Source organism: Phalaenopsis equestris, unplaced genomic scaffold (genome assembly GCF_001263595.1).
Source record: "Phalaenopsis equestris unplaced genomic scaffold, ASM126359v1 Scaffold001146, whole genome shotgun sequence".
Lineage (NCBI taxonomy): Eukaryota > Viridiplantae > Streptophyta > Magnoliopsida > Asparagales > Orchidaceae > Phalaenopsis > Phalaenopsis equestris.
In genome coordinates, this window is record NW_018165585.1 from 756,360 (window position 1) to 777,493 (window position 21,134).

General features: G+C 34.8%; 1 protein-coding gene across 1 annotated transcript in view; it reads right to left on the reverse strand.

The window, feature by feature from the left end:
- Positions 1 to 1,884: 1,884 nt before the first annotated feature.
- Positions 1,885 to 21,134, reverse strand: part of LOC110033353 (protein-lysine N-methyltransferase Mettl10) — a 20,706-nt gene continuing 1,456 nt past the window's right edge. Inside the window, exons 2-7 of the mRNA XM_020737287.1 lie at positions 14,334 to 14,462; positions 13,668 to 13,868; positions 4,264 to 4,360; positions 3,484 to 3,587; positions 2,675 to 2,726; positions 1,885 to 2,311 (exon numbers count right to left, since the gene is read on the reverse strand). Coding sequence (XP_020592946.1) covers positions 2,099 to 2,311; positions 2,675 to 2,726; positions 3,484 to 3,587; positions 4,264 to 4,360; positions 13,668 to 13,868; positions 14,334 to 14,462 — 796 coding nt within the window. The 3' untranslated portion in view covers positions 1,885 to 2,098. The remainder of the gene's footprint in view (positions 2,312 to 2,674; positions 2,727 to 3,483; positions 3,588 to 4,263; positions 4,361 to 13,667; positions 13,869 to 14,333; positions 14,463 to 21,134) is intronic.

The window sequence follows — 21,134 nt, forward strand, 5'->3', positions numbered from 1 at the left end:
CAATGATAGATGATAGTTGTCTGAAGCGGCGACGGGGTGGAGATGACAAACCACAACGGTCGGCGGCTGCCAACAACGGAAAAGGCAATTAGCGATTGGACCTATTGGTGCGTGATGGACGGTAGGTAGCAGAGGACAAAGTGTCGTTGTTGCGAACCTAGTGGCATCGTCATTTACCCAAATAAGTGTATTTGAAACTCACGGAAATTCAACGTAGAAAGACTGTTCTCATATGGAATAAAGACTGAATTTTCCTCGGACAAAAAAGAAAAAAAAAATTACTTCATTTTCTTCGACTAAATTAGTGGGTGAAAATCAATTTCAATTCAGCTTTTTTATCATTGTCATTTATAGAAGCGCGTAAGCGCGTGTGCGCGTGCTATATTTTCTTTTTTCTTTTTTATTGAATTATAAGTTGAGAAATGTAAAAAAGAATTGAGGAAAATAATTAAAAAAAAGGATAATTATATAGGGACCACTTGAAACATTGATATTTACAAATTAATCGCTTGTATGATTTTTCTTAACTATCAAGTCGATGTATTTATGTGTGTCACGATCAAACTAGAATTTGATAAAAAATAAAAAATTTGAGAAAAGACTATCATTAATTTTAAAATTTGACTGAGAATTTGAAAAATAGATGAATGAGAGTGATTGATTTATAAATAACAAATTTTGGGCTGTTTGTATGAAATTGGGCTAAAAAAAAAGATCAAAATGATTTTTTGTTTAGTTGAAGAGAAATTGTTGTTTTTTTTCGCGATTTGGCGAGCTGAAATTTATAGAATGTTCAGATTTAATAGTGACTTATTATATCTTTTGAACTAATAAACTTTATGGTTGTTGCACCTACTGGTGTTTCCCTAGTTTGAAACTTGCAATGTCATACTTAACATCGATTGTATGTCAACACATGCACTTTAACATCGATTGTATGTAAAATATCTCTTATAAGATGACTGGAGTAAAACAAAATATATATTACAAAAATACATTGTGCAATTTTAAGTATAAATTTATTAACAATGAATGATTAATTCATTAGTTTCAAATTAATCATAACTAAACGAATTTATATATTGTTATTTATTGATCAATTAATTAATTTATAAAAATATTTTCTATGTTCTTAATTATCAAAACTATATTATTTATTAATTTAAATTTATTGCTTAATAAATTATTTGTTTAATATAAAAATTATTTTATATTTTCTTTTAAACAGTTTTACTAAAGAGTAGATTGGTCATTTTTATAGAAACAACTGTTCTCACATAGCTGCAACAAACAGATAGTCAACTTCCCCGCAGTTACAACTGAAAAGCTGAGAAGCTGCAGCTGCTCTAAAAAGACTTTAAGTTATCCACTGCACCCTAAATAAATTATATATATATAACTAACATATAAAAAGCATAGTATTTACATTTATAAGGCTCTGATTAGAGCCAAAAGCTATACAAAATTAGGAAAGAAAAGCAAATTAATTATTTTTCCACATTTGTTTAGCTAAGTTTTTCAAAAGGACAACCTCAGTGGATAATAATTATGATTTTTTAATTCAAAATTAAAATAATAAAATAATATATCTTTAATTTTTTTTGATAAAATTAGTCTTAATTTTTTTTTTAATAAAATTAGTGGTAGATGAGAGACTATAGATTTAGTTAAAATATGAGCATTTTAATATTTTAAATGAGCAAAGTCATGACAAATTATTTAGCCAAACAAATAATAAAAACATTTTCCGTTCAATAAAATATGGAAAAAACCATTTTATCCAAACGATATCATCAAATTTAACGACAAAATGCTCATATAAAAATAAACTAAAATACTGCCCTCAATCTGAAACACCCATAATTCCCCTGATTAGAAGCTATCTTCAGACCGAATTGATTTGCTAGACAACAAGCTATAATGAGATTTTCTACGTGTTTGTATCACGTTTTCATTCATAACATTGACCTTAACAACACATCACTTTATAACAACTATAGAACATGTAGGATCATTTGATAAAGATGGCAAATTTAACCAGTCTTACAGATGCATACTAGATATTAAAGAAGGGAAAAGATGGGTTCATATTTCAGGCTCATGTCCTCAGAAAAGCAACAGTGGACACTCGAGTTCCTTCCACGCCGCCGAACACGAGGGACGGATATGTTCTGACATGATCAATGTACTTGAACAAATAGCCCCTGCTACCCTCATCTCGTGCCTGGCCGTTGGAGCTGAGCCTTCTCTCATTAAAATTTTCCATGTCTTGCAACAGTTCATCTTTTGTGTTATTGCATGATGTAATAACCTAGAGTTGTGAACCATAGGATATCATTGAATGTCTCCTCAATTACTTGAAGTTTGTTTGGGATCATTTTTTTAGTGTATTATTTGCATGATTTTATTTTTTCTTTTAAAAAATAAATAGGTTTATTTTTTAAAACATTCGAAACATCCTAAGATTATTTTGAATGTTTTTAAAAATGCCTAAACTTGTTATAGTCTGTTACGCACGTTTTACTTCAGATTAAAATATAAACAAAATAAAATATAAATTAAAAAAAACAAAAAATCAAAATCAAAAGTGATCCCAAGCGGCCATTTAGTAATTGAGCTAAAGAATAAGTTCAAAGATCCCAGAACAAACATGCTTAAATTATAGCACACTGACCAGTATTCCAGCAGGAGCTACCAGTTTGGCAACCGAATCCCAATACATGAGCCTGATGATTTCAGAAGATAATCAGTCAGAGTGTCAGACTACAGAAATTATAAAACAGAATAGCTGATGCTATCCAAGAACATATAAGCAACTAGTACGAAATGCAGCAGTCCTGATAGAAGGGGGAGGTTATAGATTTAATGCGTTAACTAATGTGTCTAATATTCAGCCAAACAAGACAATATGTCAAAACCAAATCAACCACAAACAGCAGCTCTCATGATTTTAAAGGTTTTAAGAGTAAATAATCAATATGGTCCTAAACTTTTTAAGCCCATTCATCTTTTCTGAGCGTTCAATCTGACCCATCAACTTTGCGCCTCACAAATGACAACGGTTTTATTGTATTGAAATGATCATTCAAAAGTGGTTTGAATCTGCAGCTAAAAAGCTTAAACATAGCACAACTCTCCGCACACAATTTTTAATGGAAGACTTACATGCACACCATTCAATTCTTATGTATTCACGTATCTAACACCTTACTTATGAATGGAAAGGTGGATTTCCATTTTTAAAAGTTAAAATGGGGGTATTTTTTAGGTGATGTGAAAGATTTAGGTGGTATAGATTTACAAAACAAGATTTAGGTGTTAGATGTGTAAATAAGTAGGAATTGGGTGGTATGTATGTAAATGATCTTTTTTAATTTACAATTATAAGAAAAGCCCTACAATTTTTGTGCCAAGATAAATCAGACATCAGAAAATCAATTCAAGCTGAAAAGCAAAGATTTCATGTAACTAGGATGAAGTTACCTCTTAACTGGACCATCTGGATGCAAACCAATGGCATCCAAGGTACCCTTGTCCATAACTAGATGAAATTTATTGTCCAATTTTGTCTCCAGTACATCATCGACCTGCAAGCATATGCATTATGACCAAACAGGATAAATTGCCAGAATGTTTGAAAAAATGCAGTAACTGTATAAAAAGTAAAAATCACAATCTCTAAGGGCTTGTTTGGGATTTATTTTTACTTTTATTTTAAAAATCTATTTGTTTAGTACATTTTTTGCATGTTTCTACTTTTTATTTTAAAAAACAAATTAACTCATTTTTATAAACACTCGACATCTAAAAATTATTTTGAGTGTTTTTAAAAACAACGGAATATATTATAACATACTAAATATGTTTTATTTTAAGTAAAATATAAACAAAATAAAATAAAAATAATAAAAAAAAAGTGATCCCAAAATGTCCCCTAAATAAACTTGTCAGGATCAAGATCATCGCATTTTCATAAACCTGCTACTAATATACAAAGAGTTGCATGCATTTGAGTGGTTAGAAAATATATTCAAAATTATTCTCAAACGAAAGGGCTGTGTGGTCAGACTCGTTCATAAAAAAGAAAAAAGCTAATCATACTGCTTGGAATTTCACCAATCACTGCATCTTCAAGACTTTTGGAAGTAAAATAACACTATTATGTAAAGAGGGAAATTCAAAGTTGATAAAGATGCAAACTTGTACTTAAAAGCTCAAGGAAGAAAAATACAACGATAATTTTGATAACAAAATCTACCATACCAAAAATTTTATTAGCGAAAATCCATTGCGGGCTGCAAGATTCCTTGAAAGGTCAATTGCTCCTTCACAATAATCAGTTCCAGTCAAATCAGAAAACCTGGGAATAAAATTCAAAAGCTTCAGTTTTTTAGATGAATCGTGAGAAGAAAAGTAACCCGAGCACCGTATAGATCCAGTGATTTTAACCAACTGAGAAAAATATAAAGACTAAAAAAATAATGTTTAGAACAGTGAAACTTCAGAAGCATTAAGTAGGCATTACGAGGGCAGTTTATAAATTCGTAGAATCCATAACAGTTGTCCACAATAATACTATATAAAGTTAAGTATTAGCCAAATACCCCACATCCATGGAATGTAACTAAATATTTGCTTTGAAGAAATTTACATTTACACTCTTTTGCATGTAGGTATGCTGGTTGGTTGAGGGTAAAAAGGTCAAATAGGATAAACATGATAATTTTGATTCAACTTGTATACTCAAATGGGAGGGTAATTTCTAGTGAGTAACACTCAAATCACATATATTTATGAAAACAATATCAAAGACAACTTGTTTCAATGACAGCACCGAAATGTTCACTAAAACAAAAAACTATGCACTTCATTTCTGGAAAATTATAAAATTTTAATAATTTGATTGTGTCAACTACAAATATATGAGTTAACAGTTCAATTAAAATGTTTAGGTGTTAGTATTGTAAATAAGAAAGACTATGATGGAATGTAAGTAAATATACCTTTGATAAAAGGTTATGCATGGCTTCCTTAAAGCAGTGCATTCAGATCGGATGTTAGGAGCACAATGTATGTCAATATATTATACAAAACAATAACAAGAATAAAATGTGTTTCTCGTGCATGTGTACCAAACTTATACCGTACAATACAGAGGACAGACTGAAGGCAGTTTCTGTGATACTCCCGAACATGTAAAATTGTAAATGATACAATATGGTAATAAAAAAAGAGTATCGTTATGATATCTTAACTACAATATGCTCTAAATTATTAATAACAAGAATTTGCACAATTTATTATTATAATATTCCTCATTATTTAAGATATTATGATTTATTATATTTGCTTTTATTGTTCTTTTTGTACTAGAATGTCAATTTAGTTGAGATGCATTTTTTTTCCTAATTCTCCCTTTTAGCATGACATAATAGTCATAGCCTAATATCCCACAAAATTCTCTAAAAGCCTTCCCCTCAGTGCAACTCTGAACTTGTCTCCCTTGTCCTACTCTCACACTTCCTTCTAACCACAAGTTGCTTGTACTCTACCGACTTCTCTCTCCACAAGAACCTCATCTTCGTGGTTGAACATTGAATGATTTGTGCACCTTCTTTTATTTCTCACAAGTCGCATATTCGTAAACCTCTATGATCTGCCTCTTCTCTCTAACAGTGATTGTGTCAATACCTTTTAGGCTTAATATTTCAACTAAAGTTCTCCACCAATCCTCTTCATAAATATTATTTGTTCATATAACTTCATCAACAGTATCTACGAATACATTTTTTTTTAGGAACTTATTTGTGCCATCTTTCCTATCAACTCTTTGTGTTCGATTCACACAACTCACATCTACAAATCGGTCATGCTCTTACAGTACTCCTCATCTAAGCAACAAAGGTTCTGAATTAATCTCTAGCCACTTACTATTTTCACAAATATCTTCTATGGAAACTGGAGTTGTTAAGGGGTGCTAGTATATATAAATTATTATACATGCTTATAATTCCTAGTTTGAATCTGTACTATTATTAAAAGAATATTTTCGAAATTAAGGAAGCTCTTATTTATAATATTTCTTTTATTCTTCTCTTATCAATTTATATAAACATGAATGCTTAAACTAGAAGACATTGCAATAAAGTCGGTGTTCTATAAGTTTCTCTCCTTTCTAACATGGTATCAGTGCCAAGTGATCTCTTTTGCTTTCTTCAATATTGACTCATTGTGTCGATGCTTTCTATCAATAATCTCTAAAGACACTCTCGGATACTCTTCATCACATTCCTCATTGATACATCCATTCAAGAGTATTATCAATCTTATATGGTACAAATCTCATCATTGACTCTTTGGAACAAATTCTCTTTGATGAATCGGTTGCACTACTCTTATGACAGTTATAAGGCGACAAAATCCTTGACTCATTTATCAAACACAATTTGACATCTTATACATCATCTTGAGTTTACAGAAAAATGTTATAAATATAAATCATCATATGTGCCAACTTATTTAAAATAAGAATTTGTATTATTTATTATTATAATATATCCTCATTACTGAGCATATTCTTTTTATTATATTTTCCAAAATCAATCAAAATATGCCGACCTCATCAGAAAGCCAAGCATCATTCAAATAAATCATGTATATGGGTTTGGTCTTCTATAAAGATCACCATATGGAATGATAAAAATGGACAAGCCATTTAACTTGCATAAAAAAATAATTCTATTTCTTTATCTTTTTAAGATAACATTCTTAGTCAAGCATCAATCTTATTTATAATTTATTATTATTTATTATTTTTTGAATTTTTCATTAATATATGATTATTAAATTTGTGAGAGCAACAAGAACAACAAAAAGTCTATATCCTATTAAGTGAGGTTGGCTAAATGAATACTTTTTATCCATTGCGTCCTATTGAGTGTCATATTTTCATTTAATTCTAATAGATTAAGATCATTTTTTATACAATATGTCCAAGTATTTTTAGGTCCACCTCTGCTTTTCTTAAGAAAGTAGAATCTAAAATATCTACTCTCCTAACAGGAACATCAGATGGTCGACATTTAATATGACCAAACCATATAAGACGACTCTCTCTAATCTTATATGCCACTAGAGCTACACTAACCCAATCACGCACATATTCATTTCTCATTTTGTCTTAAGTGTCAAGCCACTCATCCACCTAAGCATTCTCTCATCTCACACTTAACTTTGTTTTATGCTTTTCTTTTAAAGGTCAACATTCTGCGCCATAGACATTGCAAGTCTCACCACCATCTTATAAAATTTTCCTTTCAGTTGAAGCGGTACCTTTCTATCATAAAATAGAACAGATGCATTCCTCCACTTCAACCAATAAAGTTGAATTCAACTAATAACATCCCCATATAAATCTCCATCACTTTGAATAGTAAACCAAAGATATTTAAAAAGTTCACATATTTGATCACCCATAGTTACAACTCTGACACCAGAGCTACTACCAATTTCATCAATATTCACTATCAATTTCTCCTCCTTATGTTGAGGGTTGACCACTTTTTAAAAATAATCTATGAGAAATTATTTCTTTCAAGGGAGTGTTAAGTGCGTAATCATGACAGGTAGAACAAGGATTTCTAAATTTATGCATTTAGTCGTATTATAAATGGATATTATTAGTTCTTACTTAACTATAAATAGAAGATCTTTAGAATGTAAAATTTAAGTTTAAGAAAATTGAATTAAATTTTCTCCTTAATCTTTCTTTCTCCCCTCCCTCCATTGGGAATAAAGATTTCTAGAACCATAAAAAAACTAGACCACAATTTGCTTAGTGGGTTCTCTACCTCTCTCTCTTTCTCTCTCTCTCTCTCTAGCCTGGTCGATTTCATAAAAACATAGTTTCATAGGTATCGGGCAATTTGTACAAATTCCTTTAGCCTTCTAACCTGATTCTAGGTCACAGGAATCTCATACAAATTGCATGCAAAAAAATGTCAATATTTCCTAAATTAAAAAAAATGAATTCGATAATAATATGTCGAGAGCAAAATTATTTGAAAATCTTGAAAAATTTTGTGTGGGACTAGTTTTTAATGTTCAAATCCTTCCAATTTATTGATCAATGTGTATTGTAGTATTAATTTGGATTTTAGATGGAGCTAAAATTGCAGAGTATTGATTGCTTTAGCACAACTCATAGGGAGTTGAGAATTAAAAGTGGCAAGTGAAAACTACTCAAAAATGATTTAAGGCTTCAACCAAAGATGTCGATTTAGTTTGATGGGGCCCATAAGACCATGAATAAATTCTCTTAATCCTATGGTAGTGGTTATCCCTTCACACAACTATTAACATTGATCCCCTCCAAGGCAATTGTTTCACAAAACAACTTGATCAGTGACTCTTACACCTTATGGGCTTTTGGTGGCCTAGAGCCACTTCAATTCACGGACAAGGGGAATATTAATGGAACTTCTTGAATTGACAAGGATTCATAATATTTCAAACTAATTGTATAGTGCTTTGACAAGCATTACACCATTATAGATATTTTTAGCGGCTAAATCGTAGTTTATAAAAAAAAGTGTGGATACGAGAAATATTTAACTCGTTCACCTGTATCTTCCATAAGATCGATTGAGGAGCAACTTTTACTCCGCTCCTTAGAATAGTATCAATGAGTTCGATTGGCTAGAAGGTGGCTGAGTAAGCCTAGTTAGTCAGTGTATTCTTTGATCACTCCTAGAAAGGCCACTAGAAATTCCTTTAGGTGTCTCTCCTTCAAGAACTACTCTAATAGTGCCCAAAGATAATGACAATCCTTTTGGTTTTATGATCACGGTAATTGTGCTTATGACAGAACTTTTTTGGGTCCATAGTTTTTGGGTGAGCCAAAATATTTTCTAGCTATAAGTGGCACTCATGACCTAGAATTGTTGCAACCAATGGAAATAGCCATAAAGGGCTTCAATGAGCTATTGTGATAAACTGAGAAACAAGTGTGCCTCATCATTACAAGCTTTGCCGGTCCATGTATCACGAGCGAAAGTTACGAAATCTACTAGAACGCTCGATACAACACACATAACTTCTGTTGCATTTGTGGCTGGCTCTGCTGATGATTAGTCCTTGGAACCTTAGTGAATTCATCAACATTAATACATTTGTTTTCCTTTCAAAATAGTTATAACATTATTTCAGGCATTTTCTTCATGATGGTATATTTGAATCGCCCATCATGGAGTTCTTACACCTTGGTCACTTAGGTGAATGTAAGTTCATAGTCCAAAACCTCTAACAATTCTTGCATAAACCAAGGCATGAACGCCTAAGAACACATTTTTCTCCTACTTAAGCAAAAGAAGGTGTGAAATTTTCTTTGGTTTTGAGAGTATAAAAATTAAGGGCCTATTTTTGGAACATAACTTCGTATATGTGCTAAGGTGAAAAGCAGGATTTCTCTAGAGATTGTATGCCCCAATAGGTGTTCTTATAGGCTAATAGACGTTAATAGGAATCTAAGTGACCTTTAACCAAGGGAGAAGTGGTTCCCTACTAATAGGTATTAGAGCAGCGTAGAAACTATATGCATCTTGGGGAGGGCATCCACATGCTTGTTGACATGTAGCCTTTTAAGTTAGTTGTGTGGTACTGGGCATGTTGTTTCCCCAACTTTTCAATGTTGACGATAAGCTTTGCACGGAGAGAAAGGTTGGAAACCCAAATAGTAACCAAGTTTTCCACCATTCCCATCATGGTATCAAGCTTTAAGGTTTAATTAACTAAATTTGGCCTAAGTAGCAAACTCAATTGCAATTAATGTATATCACCAGTTGTTGCTTCTTAATAATATTCCTCTTAATGCACAAAAGATTGTATCATATCCTTTTTCTCATCAACTCTATGATTTCAATCTCTCAACTAGAGCACTAAAAAATGATGTTAAAATCTAAATTTGGTTCACAACAGAATCTAAATGACAGTTTTTATGAAGAGGGGAAAATAACAATCAATTAGTTCAAAGAAAAGTGAGATAAGGATGACACTGAGAGGAGCAATGGAAAATAAACAGATTTTTCTTTGAAATTGGAGTTACAAAACCCAAAAAGATGATGACAACATGCCCAATAACTTGTTTTGTGGTTCGTTCCTTCCTCTAATTGCTTGTATATTATTATATTCACCCTTCATATGGTACGGCCACACTTGCAGAATAGGTTTTCTCCCTCTATGGAAGACTATGAGCACAACTACTTTAGCACATGTGCTTATAATTCAAGGAAGATGATAAGATTTCAACATTTTAATGTTGATAAGTGTCATATATTTGATATTTTATTTTCTATGCATTCTGTGCCCCTTTAGATTTCATATCAAGGATGTTCCTTTGACGATTTCTCCAAAAATGTTGGCAATGCCCTGAGTTCCATAATGGGCATGTATATAAAAAGGGTGATAGTTGTCATGTGCCTTCTGTCAACCTTTGTCAAGTCTAATGACACCATGTATTCTGAATCTTCATTAAGAGATGGGTAAATTCATAACGTCGCTTGATTGTAATGAAGTGTCATTAGACTTGGTCTAACTCAGTCAGCTCCTTAGAGTATTCTGAGTGTAGTTAACCGGGACCTTATAGGTGAGGCCGTCTTGGGTTTTCACTTGGCTTTAGTAATAGTCTATGCAAGATTATTTGAAAACTTTGCGTCAAGCAAATCCTTTTTAATCTGCTTTCCTACTAGCTTTTATAGGTACTCCTTTCAAACATATCATAACTTAATTGAGTTTAACACAGTTGACCGCACTAAAAATGCATCTAGGGCATTATATATGGCCTAATTGGTTTGACATGATAATATGGGACAAATCATTGATGAATCAAGCCTTGAAAACTAGGGAAAAGGGTCAATGGACGCCTTGCCAACCTAAGAATGTAGTTGAGAACTTGATTCTAATTGGCTGCTCAATCATAGTCAGCTACGTATCATTACATCAATTGATCCCAACTTTATGATATTCACCTATTAATGTTCAAATAGCACTCAATATCGAGAGGATACTTGGTTATCGCCATTGAGCACTAAGCCATACAGCTTCAAAATCGAATGGAGTTATCTAAGTGGATGGTAATGAACTTATCCAATGAGAAAGCTATTTTGTCAATCTCACTTGGTAACATAAACCCAATAAAAAATATAAAAGGGTGAGGTGCATTCCTTGTTAAAGTTCTTAATGGATAATACTCCAAAATACACTGTTGTTGTGAGAGAGTCCATGGAAATAATCTAAACATTCAAGGTCTCCCAAAGTTTACACTTGAGATGTCTGATGGGTTTTCAATAATAAAAAAAAAATAGATGGGTGGCTAAACTTCAAAGGGACATTAGAAGGATCTAAGGTGGCTAAATCTTTATAAAGGAATTGAAGGAATGAGAAACAAATTGGTAGATTAAGAAACCAAACTTACTTCAGATGACATAAAATAACTGTACTTGGACTGTCATGCATATATCAATAATATTGTCAATAAAATGTAGTCAGAAAAAATCATAAACATATCCAAAGAAAAGTTACTCTGGAATATCCAACATTCCAGATTTTTTTGAGGATGAGGCTATGGTTTTAGCTATTTTCCAATGAATAGTCATACAAAAACACAGGCCTATAATTAAGCAATAATGAACAACAAAATATCTAGGAGCACAACTAAAACCTTTCCTAATGATGAAGGAAGAGATGGGATAGAAAGTGAATATCATCTACAATTCTCTCATGTACGTAGATTAGGCCCAGACCATCAATTATGTTGACTTGCAGACTGTACAAATAATCTTTAATTGAATCAGACTATGGGTTTATGCTTTTTAAATAGTTTGACTCACATATTTGTTCAAAACTCAGCTATGTTGGACGTTTTGGTGCACCTTAGACTTAACCTTCAGTTGTCATGCAATAGGTAGATTCAAGCTCATTGGGAAGGAAGGCAAGAGAATAAGGACTAGAGAGAGGAAGGGAGACAAAGATAGATATAGAGTTGAATGAAGTTAAGTTTCTGAAGAAGAGCACCAGGTCTCACATATAAAAGTGGAAGCTTAGGGGGACCACCAAAGCTTGCTGTAATCATCAAGAAACCCATCATACCACCAAAGCTATGCTTGGAACATCAAGAAACCAATCATAACACCAGAAAGGAAGATATTGAAAGAAAATGCAAGCCACATATTTTTAAAATCATGTGGTACCCCAGTCCAAAGGGAGATTTATTCATGGCCTAACTAGATAATTTAAGCCTAAAAATTTCATACAGGTTAGGGCAGAGCCGCATGCCAAAGAATGGTAAGAATAATGTCATGAAGAGCAAATCAATTTAATACTAGCAAAGCAAAAAGAGAAATTCAAATGGAACCAAGTATTGATCCCATTAAAGAAAGATAATGGCAATGTAGATCCCGAAAAATGTTGCACCGGTTAAATTGATTAAGGTACGCATCTCTCAAAACTAAAAATTGTGCTTTAGCTTATCTTTAATTTTTAGAAAAATATGGCACTAACATGCAATTTCAGTTCACTATGCACCACCGAGCATTTTATTTATTGTCGAATTCTGATTATAGCTTTAATCTAAATTAAAATGTATATAAATTTAAGCTTCATTAAAATTCAATAATAATGTATAAAATACTTATATTTTTATTAATATAATATTACAATAATTTTTTATAATAACCAACCATTATGCCTATGTAATTATACTGATTAAATCCAAGACTTGTGCCATCTTGAAGCATACAAAGTCCATCTTTTAACTCTTTTTTTCACCCTTTAACATGTCAATATCCCCTTTCTTTCTAATTTCTAAGACACATGATTCTAATGAGAACAGTTTAAAAATGTAATGCTAAAATATCTATACTCCCAAATTCGGCGATTAAAACCCCCTTCCCCTACTTGAATCTTTCTTAAGTAATTTATTAAATTTCTTTGCTCGATAAATATAGGATCCAAATCTTAGCATGAAACGGCTGTACAATATTGCTTAAACCATTAGTTTGAAACTCAACTACATAATTCCAGAACCAAATTAAAAGAACTTTCAAAATATTGGCTTCTCAGCAAATAAAGCATAAACTTAATAACTCGTATTTTTCTAGCAAACAAAAAGCTCAGCGTATAGATTCTCCCTTACTTGAGAAAAAAAAATCATGAAAACATAATGGTTTTGTGTACATAACCAGGATACCAAGCAGCCAATGGCCCAAAAGCAGTTCTGGACCAGGTTAAGAAGTTGTGGCATCATTTAGTGAGCACAGAAGGCACAAAAATGATGAATTCAAACTAAATAACCAGAACATAATCAGGATTTTTCATTTAATGAAGCTATTTTTCAAAATAGCCATCACCAAGCATATTAATTAAATCCAACTGAGCTTTCACTAATTTAATCACATCTAGGTTTTCAATTTCTTTCCTACAAATCAGAAAAGATGCTTCACATGGTATCAGATTGCTTAGAACGGACGAAACAAATGAGAGAAAAAAAAAAGCATTTGTAATCCAAATAAAAAGCAAATGAAACATTTCTCTTTAAAATATTTGTGACTATTTCGTTATGTGAACGAGTAGGTTGGAATTTTATAAGTTGAACAATCAGATCTGTGAAGTACCCAATCTTTGCAAGCTCTTGTAGTAGCAAACCATTCCCAGTTCCTATGTCCAAAACACTCCAGCCAGATAAATGTTTGGATATATCAACTGATGCATATCTACCATCACTGTCATCAACAACTGCAATCTGATCTCGGAGCATATTGAGACATAGGTTTTTGGTCCAAGCCACAAGAGTGGCCACGACTTCAGCTCCAAACCTACAGAAATAACACCTTAATAGATTGTGGACTTTTTTACTTTCATTTCTCCGGAAGGAGAGTTCAGAAAATGCAAATAAAAGTACGGATAAGATGCATATTTTTAGATGGAAGACAACAAAGATCTTCACCAGTGAACATGTTCACTGGAAAATCACAATAGGCTACTTATTTGTGCAATCAAGCTAACAACATTAACACAAAGAAATTAAAAATAGAAAAGAGATAATTGAATAGAATTATAGGGGAAAAAAAAACTAACAACTACACAAAGAATATGAATAATGGAGGAAGCAAAAAGCCATCCTACCCCATGACCAAGCTATCACTAGCAACCATCTTTTTTCCAAATATGGCTTCAAAAAGTTAAAAAAAAAACAAAAATGTAAATCACATGATAAAAAATTTCTTGCCTTGCTTGGAAATATCCTCAGTATAACTCTTTCCATAGTGTGAGTTACTCACCATACTTCACCGGCATGGCCGTGTTCATGAAAATTTGCAAGATCCTGAGCATAAGAAGCATTCCAATAGCTTTGTAAGCCAAGCATCGATGTCTCGTCCTCATTAACATCTGGCTCATCCTTATCTGAACTGCATCAACCATTGCAAACAATAAACACTTGCTACGAAATCCTAAATAAGTCCAACAAATGGTTCAGCAAAAGTAGAAGTGTTTGAAATAACAAGGAATGTAACTGGTAATTTCAGGCGTAACAGTTATGATCGCTCGTAATAATAGCTATCATCAAGACTTTATATGCTTAACCACAGTACAGGAGAATATCAAACAAGGATGTTCAAAATGACTCTCCAAAGGTCTGTTTTTAAATTTTAATATCACAGTTTATTTATAAATACTTAAAATTTTATTATCCTTTTAAAGTCAGATTTGCTAGAGAAGTTGCTGTGGTGTAAGAGAGTAAAATGTAGCACAATTAAATCAGACAAACTTTTTGTATACAAGAAGCAATCCAGTAATTACTGTTGCCCACTGATTAATCCACAAAAAAACTTTACAGGTTGTGTAAGATATCATTTAATGCTGGATATTGAAATAGAACAGAGACGAAACTGCACAGACTGATGGTTAATCTTATGCAATGCATGAATAACAACTCTGCTCAATTCTGATAGACAAGCATTTATGATATCGTTCTTAAAGTAAGAAAAAAGGAAATAGTTTCTACAAAAAAAAGTTAAGATTGAACTTATATATTTTCCATACCATTATGAGCAAATTTTTCAATGCAACCAATCCCTTAGGTTGTTATGTATGAGCTCCTTGATCTAATCTTGACACAACTAAATACAACTCGTCAAAATGATACTAATATCTAAATATTAAATTTTGTGGTATTTACTTGGGTTGTTTTCCAAAAAAGTGTCAAGCTTTAACTTAAAAATAATTGTTTCATATTAATTCCAATAAAGATTTAAAAGTATTTTTCTTAGTTTCACCAACAACAACAAAGCCATAATCTCCTACGTGGGGTCGGCTACATGAATCCTTTTTCTCCATTGCGTCCTATTTAGTGTCATATTTTCATTTAGTTCTAGTAAATTAAGATCAGTTTTTATACAATAAGCCAAAGTCTTCCTAGGTTTACCTCTACCTTTCTTAACACAAGTCGAATCTAAAACATCTACTCTCCTAATCGGATCATCAGATGGTCGACGTTTAATGTGACCAAACCATCTAAGACGGCTTTCTCTAATTTTGTCCGTCACGGGAGCTACACCAACCCTATCACGGATATATTCATTTCGCATTTTGTCTCTAAGTGTAAAGCCACTCATCCACCTAATCATTCTCATTTCGACAACACTTAACTTATTATTATGCTTCTCTTTTAAAGACCAACATTCAGCGCCATAGAGCATTGCAAGTCTCACCACCGTCTTATAAAATTTTCCTTTCAGTCTTAGTGGTACTTTTCTATCACACAAAAGGCCCGAAGCATTCCTCCACTTCAACCAACCAACTTGAATTCTACTATTAACATCCCCATCTGTATCACCATCGCTTTGAACAACGGACCCAAGATTTCTAAATAGTTCACACCTTTTAATTATTTGATCACCAAAAGTCACACTTTTTTCATTAGAACAAATTAAGTAAAAAATCTATTATGTCAAAACAAATTGCATCAACTAATATCAGTAACAAATATATATAATAGATAACTCGGAGGAGGAGGCTCCTCCATTGGGGCGACAACCCTAGCCCACAAAATAGGAGCCGATCTGCCCCTTGGCTGAACTGGTCCAAGTGACCCAGCCGATTCGGCCCTGCGTTAGTCTTCTGAGGTTGGGAGAGCTTTGACTTCATTCATCAAAGCTTCTGTCTGCACGTTGACGGTGACAGAGTGGCTAGAATCTCCTCAGGAGAGGGTGTGGGGGTGACGAACCTTTGATGGTGGCCCGAGGAGCATCTAGAGCCCACCAACGACAGCGCTGCCTCTCAAAATACCGAAGGAGTTTTCTTCACATGCAGACACACCATATCAATCCAATCATCAAGTGGTCCACTATTAAGTTGAAATGGGTGTCATGCATAAACTGTTGAATCCTCTCAAAATAATCCACGGTCGGTTCAAATGAATCTGAAGTGAGGGTAACTTAAACCTCGTTGAATGATGGTGATCATGGTGGTAAGGTATCGACTGTGATATCCTAAAATGCCCTCTATCATGATTGTCCTGTGTTTAGAGCTAGTGTTTCAGTCCTATCACCAATGTTGCTTTGCGAGCAAGGGCACTTGTGATCTCGGGCTCCGCCGAAGGGAGAAGTACGATGTGTTTCCCTTCCTAGATGAAGGAATAGGTATTTTTGAATTCGTTGTGTAGAGTCCTGCAAGTCAAATTGTTACGGTTTCCCCAACAACAGATGGCAGGCATCTATGGCTACCACTTCACACAAACCTTGATCCAGCTGCTGACTCACAATCAAAAACTCCACTAGGCACCTCCGATCAATGTTGAACACATTCTCCTTCTTCAACCACGTCGGAGAATATGGTTGGGAGTGTGTTCGAATCATGAGGTTTAACTTCTCCACCATATGTGTAGACACCACGTTCTTACTGCTCTCCTTATCGATGATGAGACTGCAAACTTTCCCGTTCACAACGCAATAGATGTAGATTATATTGTGACAAAACCATTGTGAATCCATTGTATCTCATTATGTAGGACCCGTTGAATCACAAACATCTCTCCTTCATCTGATGGAAGATGATACACCTCACCCTATTTCTCTGTTATCTCCTTGACGCTAACCTCCTCCATAGCGCCCTACTCAGTAAAAGATACGACTTAGTTCACAGGCAACTGGAGGAGATGTGCCCAAAATCCATGACAACTAAAGCATTTTCAAGCGGGAACTTTAGTAGGAATGTTTTTCTTCTCATGAATCTTCTCACTTGCGGTGGCTCTATCCTTATCCAAACTATTTTTCTCAACTCCCTGAGGCACCCTTCAGCTGATGTCTCCAATGGCCGCCTGAATGGTGGTGGTTGTTTGCTTTGTTACTACTGTCTCTCTACCTTTAGAACTAAGATCTGGACATGTCCAATGATCAATAAGACTACAGTTGCACGATCTCACTAATAATAGGCTTCAACTGCTCAGGTGTGTTTCTCTGGCTTGACCAAATCACCCTTCATCAGCAACTAGTCAAACTTTGTCGTGAACTCCTCCATTGATAGCTCTCTCTACTAGAGTGGTGGTGTCTCAGAAGCATATCCTAGCGGTAGTGATTATGTAATTAATTTCTCTAAATCGTCTTCCTCATCTTCTCCCGCTAGGTAATCTTGTCATCGCCTTCTCACTTACTCTGCCTATGCAAGATTTCCCACCACAAGAAGGCACACTTTCTCGATTTGATAGCTACAAGCTTCACCCTTTTATCTTCTTGCAAATATTTGTACTCAAAGATTCTCTCAACTGATTGTAGTCATTTATAAAGTCATCTGGATTCATACCTCCATCAAAATCTAATAAATCTACTTATAATCTAAAGTCCCTGTGACCTCCATATGCGGCCTCCTCTAATACTGGATTCCAAAGCATCATAACATTTCTTCTTCATCATTGAAATCCTCCATATAGAAGGGCTTGAAATTCTCGTCTCTTTCTCCTCTTCGACTTTCCCTGTCACGATCGAGAGTAATTTCCCCCAGGATTTCATCCTTCATATCCTTAAGCCTCTACTGAAGTCAACGGATCTCTCATTGTGTCTCTTCCCGGTTAGGCTGGGCATGTATTTCCTTGGTGACACAGATAGGGAGGGTTGGAAGGTGAAAGGGGTGTATAAGACTAATTGAAGGTGTAGGAAAATTAATTTGGGATTTGAGTTTGAAAATCAACAAGGGGAAATTAGAGTTAGGTCAAAATTGGTCAATGATTTGGGAATAGAAAAGAAAACTTTTGGGTGGAAGGATAAGGCAGATGCTAGGAAACCCTATGATAGAACTAGGGTTAGGCTAACTCTGATACTAAATGATACTAGAATTTAACCCAAACCACAATTGAAATGCAAATATTATTGTTTTGTTTCAAAAGAGTTACAACAAAGACTCTGACAATAGAAAAATAACACAAACACAAACAACACCCTATGGTGAGGATGAAAAGGCGCTGGACTGCGGATGGGCAGCAAAGTAGTGGGTTGGTTGGGATGCTGCAGCCAGTAGTAGAGGGTTGTAGGGAATGAAGCAAAAGTACGAGAGAGCAGGAAAAGGTGGGGGGGGTGGGTGTGAGGTTGCCTGCAGAGTGGGAGCGAAATTGGAGCTTGTTGTGGGAGATGGAATTTGCAGTGGATTGCAAGGGGTGTGGTTGTACGTGGAGGGGGGTGTGAGAGTTGTAGAGGCTATAAGGGGGTAGTTGCAGATGGAGACAAATAGGAGGTTTTACGACATTACAGAAGAAACAAATAATGACGTGTGGCTCAGTAGGAAGGTTGTAGGGAGGGTCAGCGACACAGCTTATAAAATGGAGGGGGATTGTGGCAGCAGGTTGGATTGCGGGTGGACTTTGCGGAAGCAACAGTGGAGGATTTTGGTGCTGGTGGTTGAGGAAACAATGAAAGGGCGGTAGCAGGTGGGTTGGATGGGTTGCGACAAACAGAAGAGGGTTGGAGGGGGATGCGACAACAATAGAGAAACTGAAGGAGCAGCAGTAGCAAACAAAAAAGGAGAGATACATATCACCCCTAAATGAGTTACAACCGAAGCACCTTCTTATCATCGGATACAACCCCAGAAAGAGAAAAGGGACGTTGGAGGTTGTCCTGATAGAAAATCTCAAAGCAAAAACTAACCCTAGAACAAAAAAAATGAATTGTATATAATAGATAACTAGGAGGGAGAGACCCCTCCCCTTGGGCGGCAACCCTAGCCTTCAAAATAAGAGCTGGTCGGCCTAAGTAACCCCTTGGCTGACCGGTCCAAGTGGCTCAACTGGCACGGCTCTGAGAGAGCCCGTGTCACTGCCCATTTCAATTTAGCGAAGAAAACAACCAATAGGGGGTTGGCGCAAACACATTTTAATTATAGATCCAATAGCTGTGTATTTAAGTTTATCATATGATAAACAACACATTGTATGCAACTAGCATACTGCACGGACATGCAATAGTATGCCTAACAGAAAAGTTTTTCGCAAACCAGAAATTATTAAACTAACATAGCCTTGAATGTGAAACTGTCAATACATCAGTTACAGGCCACAATTATTTTTTCTAATAGTTTTATCGCGTTACAAATGAGTTTCCCATCTGAAAATGGCAAGGGCTCGAACATGAACAACGCACCTCCTAAAACGCTGAATAAGCCAAATGCTGGCAAAATTCTACAGCTTCCAAGTGCTCTAAAAATTTTTGAGACCTAACAAACCCTATATATGCTCAATTCGTTGGATTGAAAACAAAATAAAACAAAGATTGGGACCTGAAATCGGAAGCAGGTCGTTTCCACTGGTGAGGACTTCTGAGGTATCAACGTGTCGTTGATTGTCGTCAAGCGTGTTCCCGTACTCACTCTTTATTGACCACAATTCTGCAACCAACGAGCGTTCGTCGTCCGAGATTAAGTCCACAGGGGCCTGTGCTCGTTGTTGAGGTAAATTAGAATCATCAAGAAGCCATCATAACCTTGCCATTGATAATCGCAAGTAATCGCAATGCTGGAGGAACCACAAACTAGCTTGGATTGGCAATCGTTTTCTTTTGACTCTGTCGACTAAGTCACTTGCTTTTTCCAGGTCTCACCTGTGTTTCAAGAGGATCTCAACTTTGGGGATCTTACTGCATTTTGTATTTAGGGATATTTATATTAATAACACAATTATTCTATAAATTTTCTTTTACACACACACATACATTTGAAACACGTGAGCAAAAATCTCAAGGAGATCCAACAGACAAGGAGACAGAATTACAACAAAGATGGCCCATTTAGCAGAAGACCAAAGCTTCCATTAGCAGAAGATCAAATGACCCACTTAACTAGACGCAACCCCCGAAATCGGGTATAGAGACCGACCAGATGCAAACCATATGAACCAAGGAATAAGGCTAACCAAGTCTAGCAGAGGTATTGACCTGCCTCAACCACAATTCGACTCAAGAGAAGAATTCATTATTGTCGACCATTTTACGGGCACCCTTATAATTCTTCATTAGCTGTCGAGAACAGGTCATAATGTAATCAACGAAGTATCCAAAAAGACACCTCATTAAGAAGTGAGCTATCTGTCGGATTACGGTGATTCACTATCTGCCAGATAGCACAGTCTCATTCTGCCGAAAGGAACTCCTCAAATAAGGATCTATAGTCGATAGCCAAACTAGAATAGCCGACCAACAAAGCCAAGTCGATCGAGCCAAAACTTGCCAACCAGAAGACCATCAAAGGTAACCGACAACCCCGATTCAACACAATCGAACTAATAGGTCTTAACCGAACAAAGAGCCACGAAATCCAACCAACTGAGTCATAGGGTAGCCGAACCGTAAGTTTATATATGTAAAATACATAAAATATACTGTAAAATCATTATGAAGGCAGGGGCAAACATGTAATTTCATATATAGTACCCCCTTCTCTATAAATAAGGGGAAATTTTAATAAGAAATCTAATTAAAAATTCATATTATTGTTCATTATTGTACAATTCCCTCTTTCGCTCTCTCTCTCTCTCCTCTCTTACGCTTTATTCCGTGGGAGTGATTCACGGGCACATCTCAACAATATATATATATATA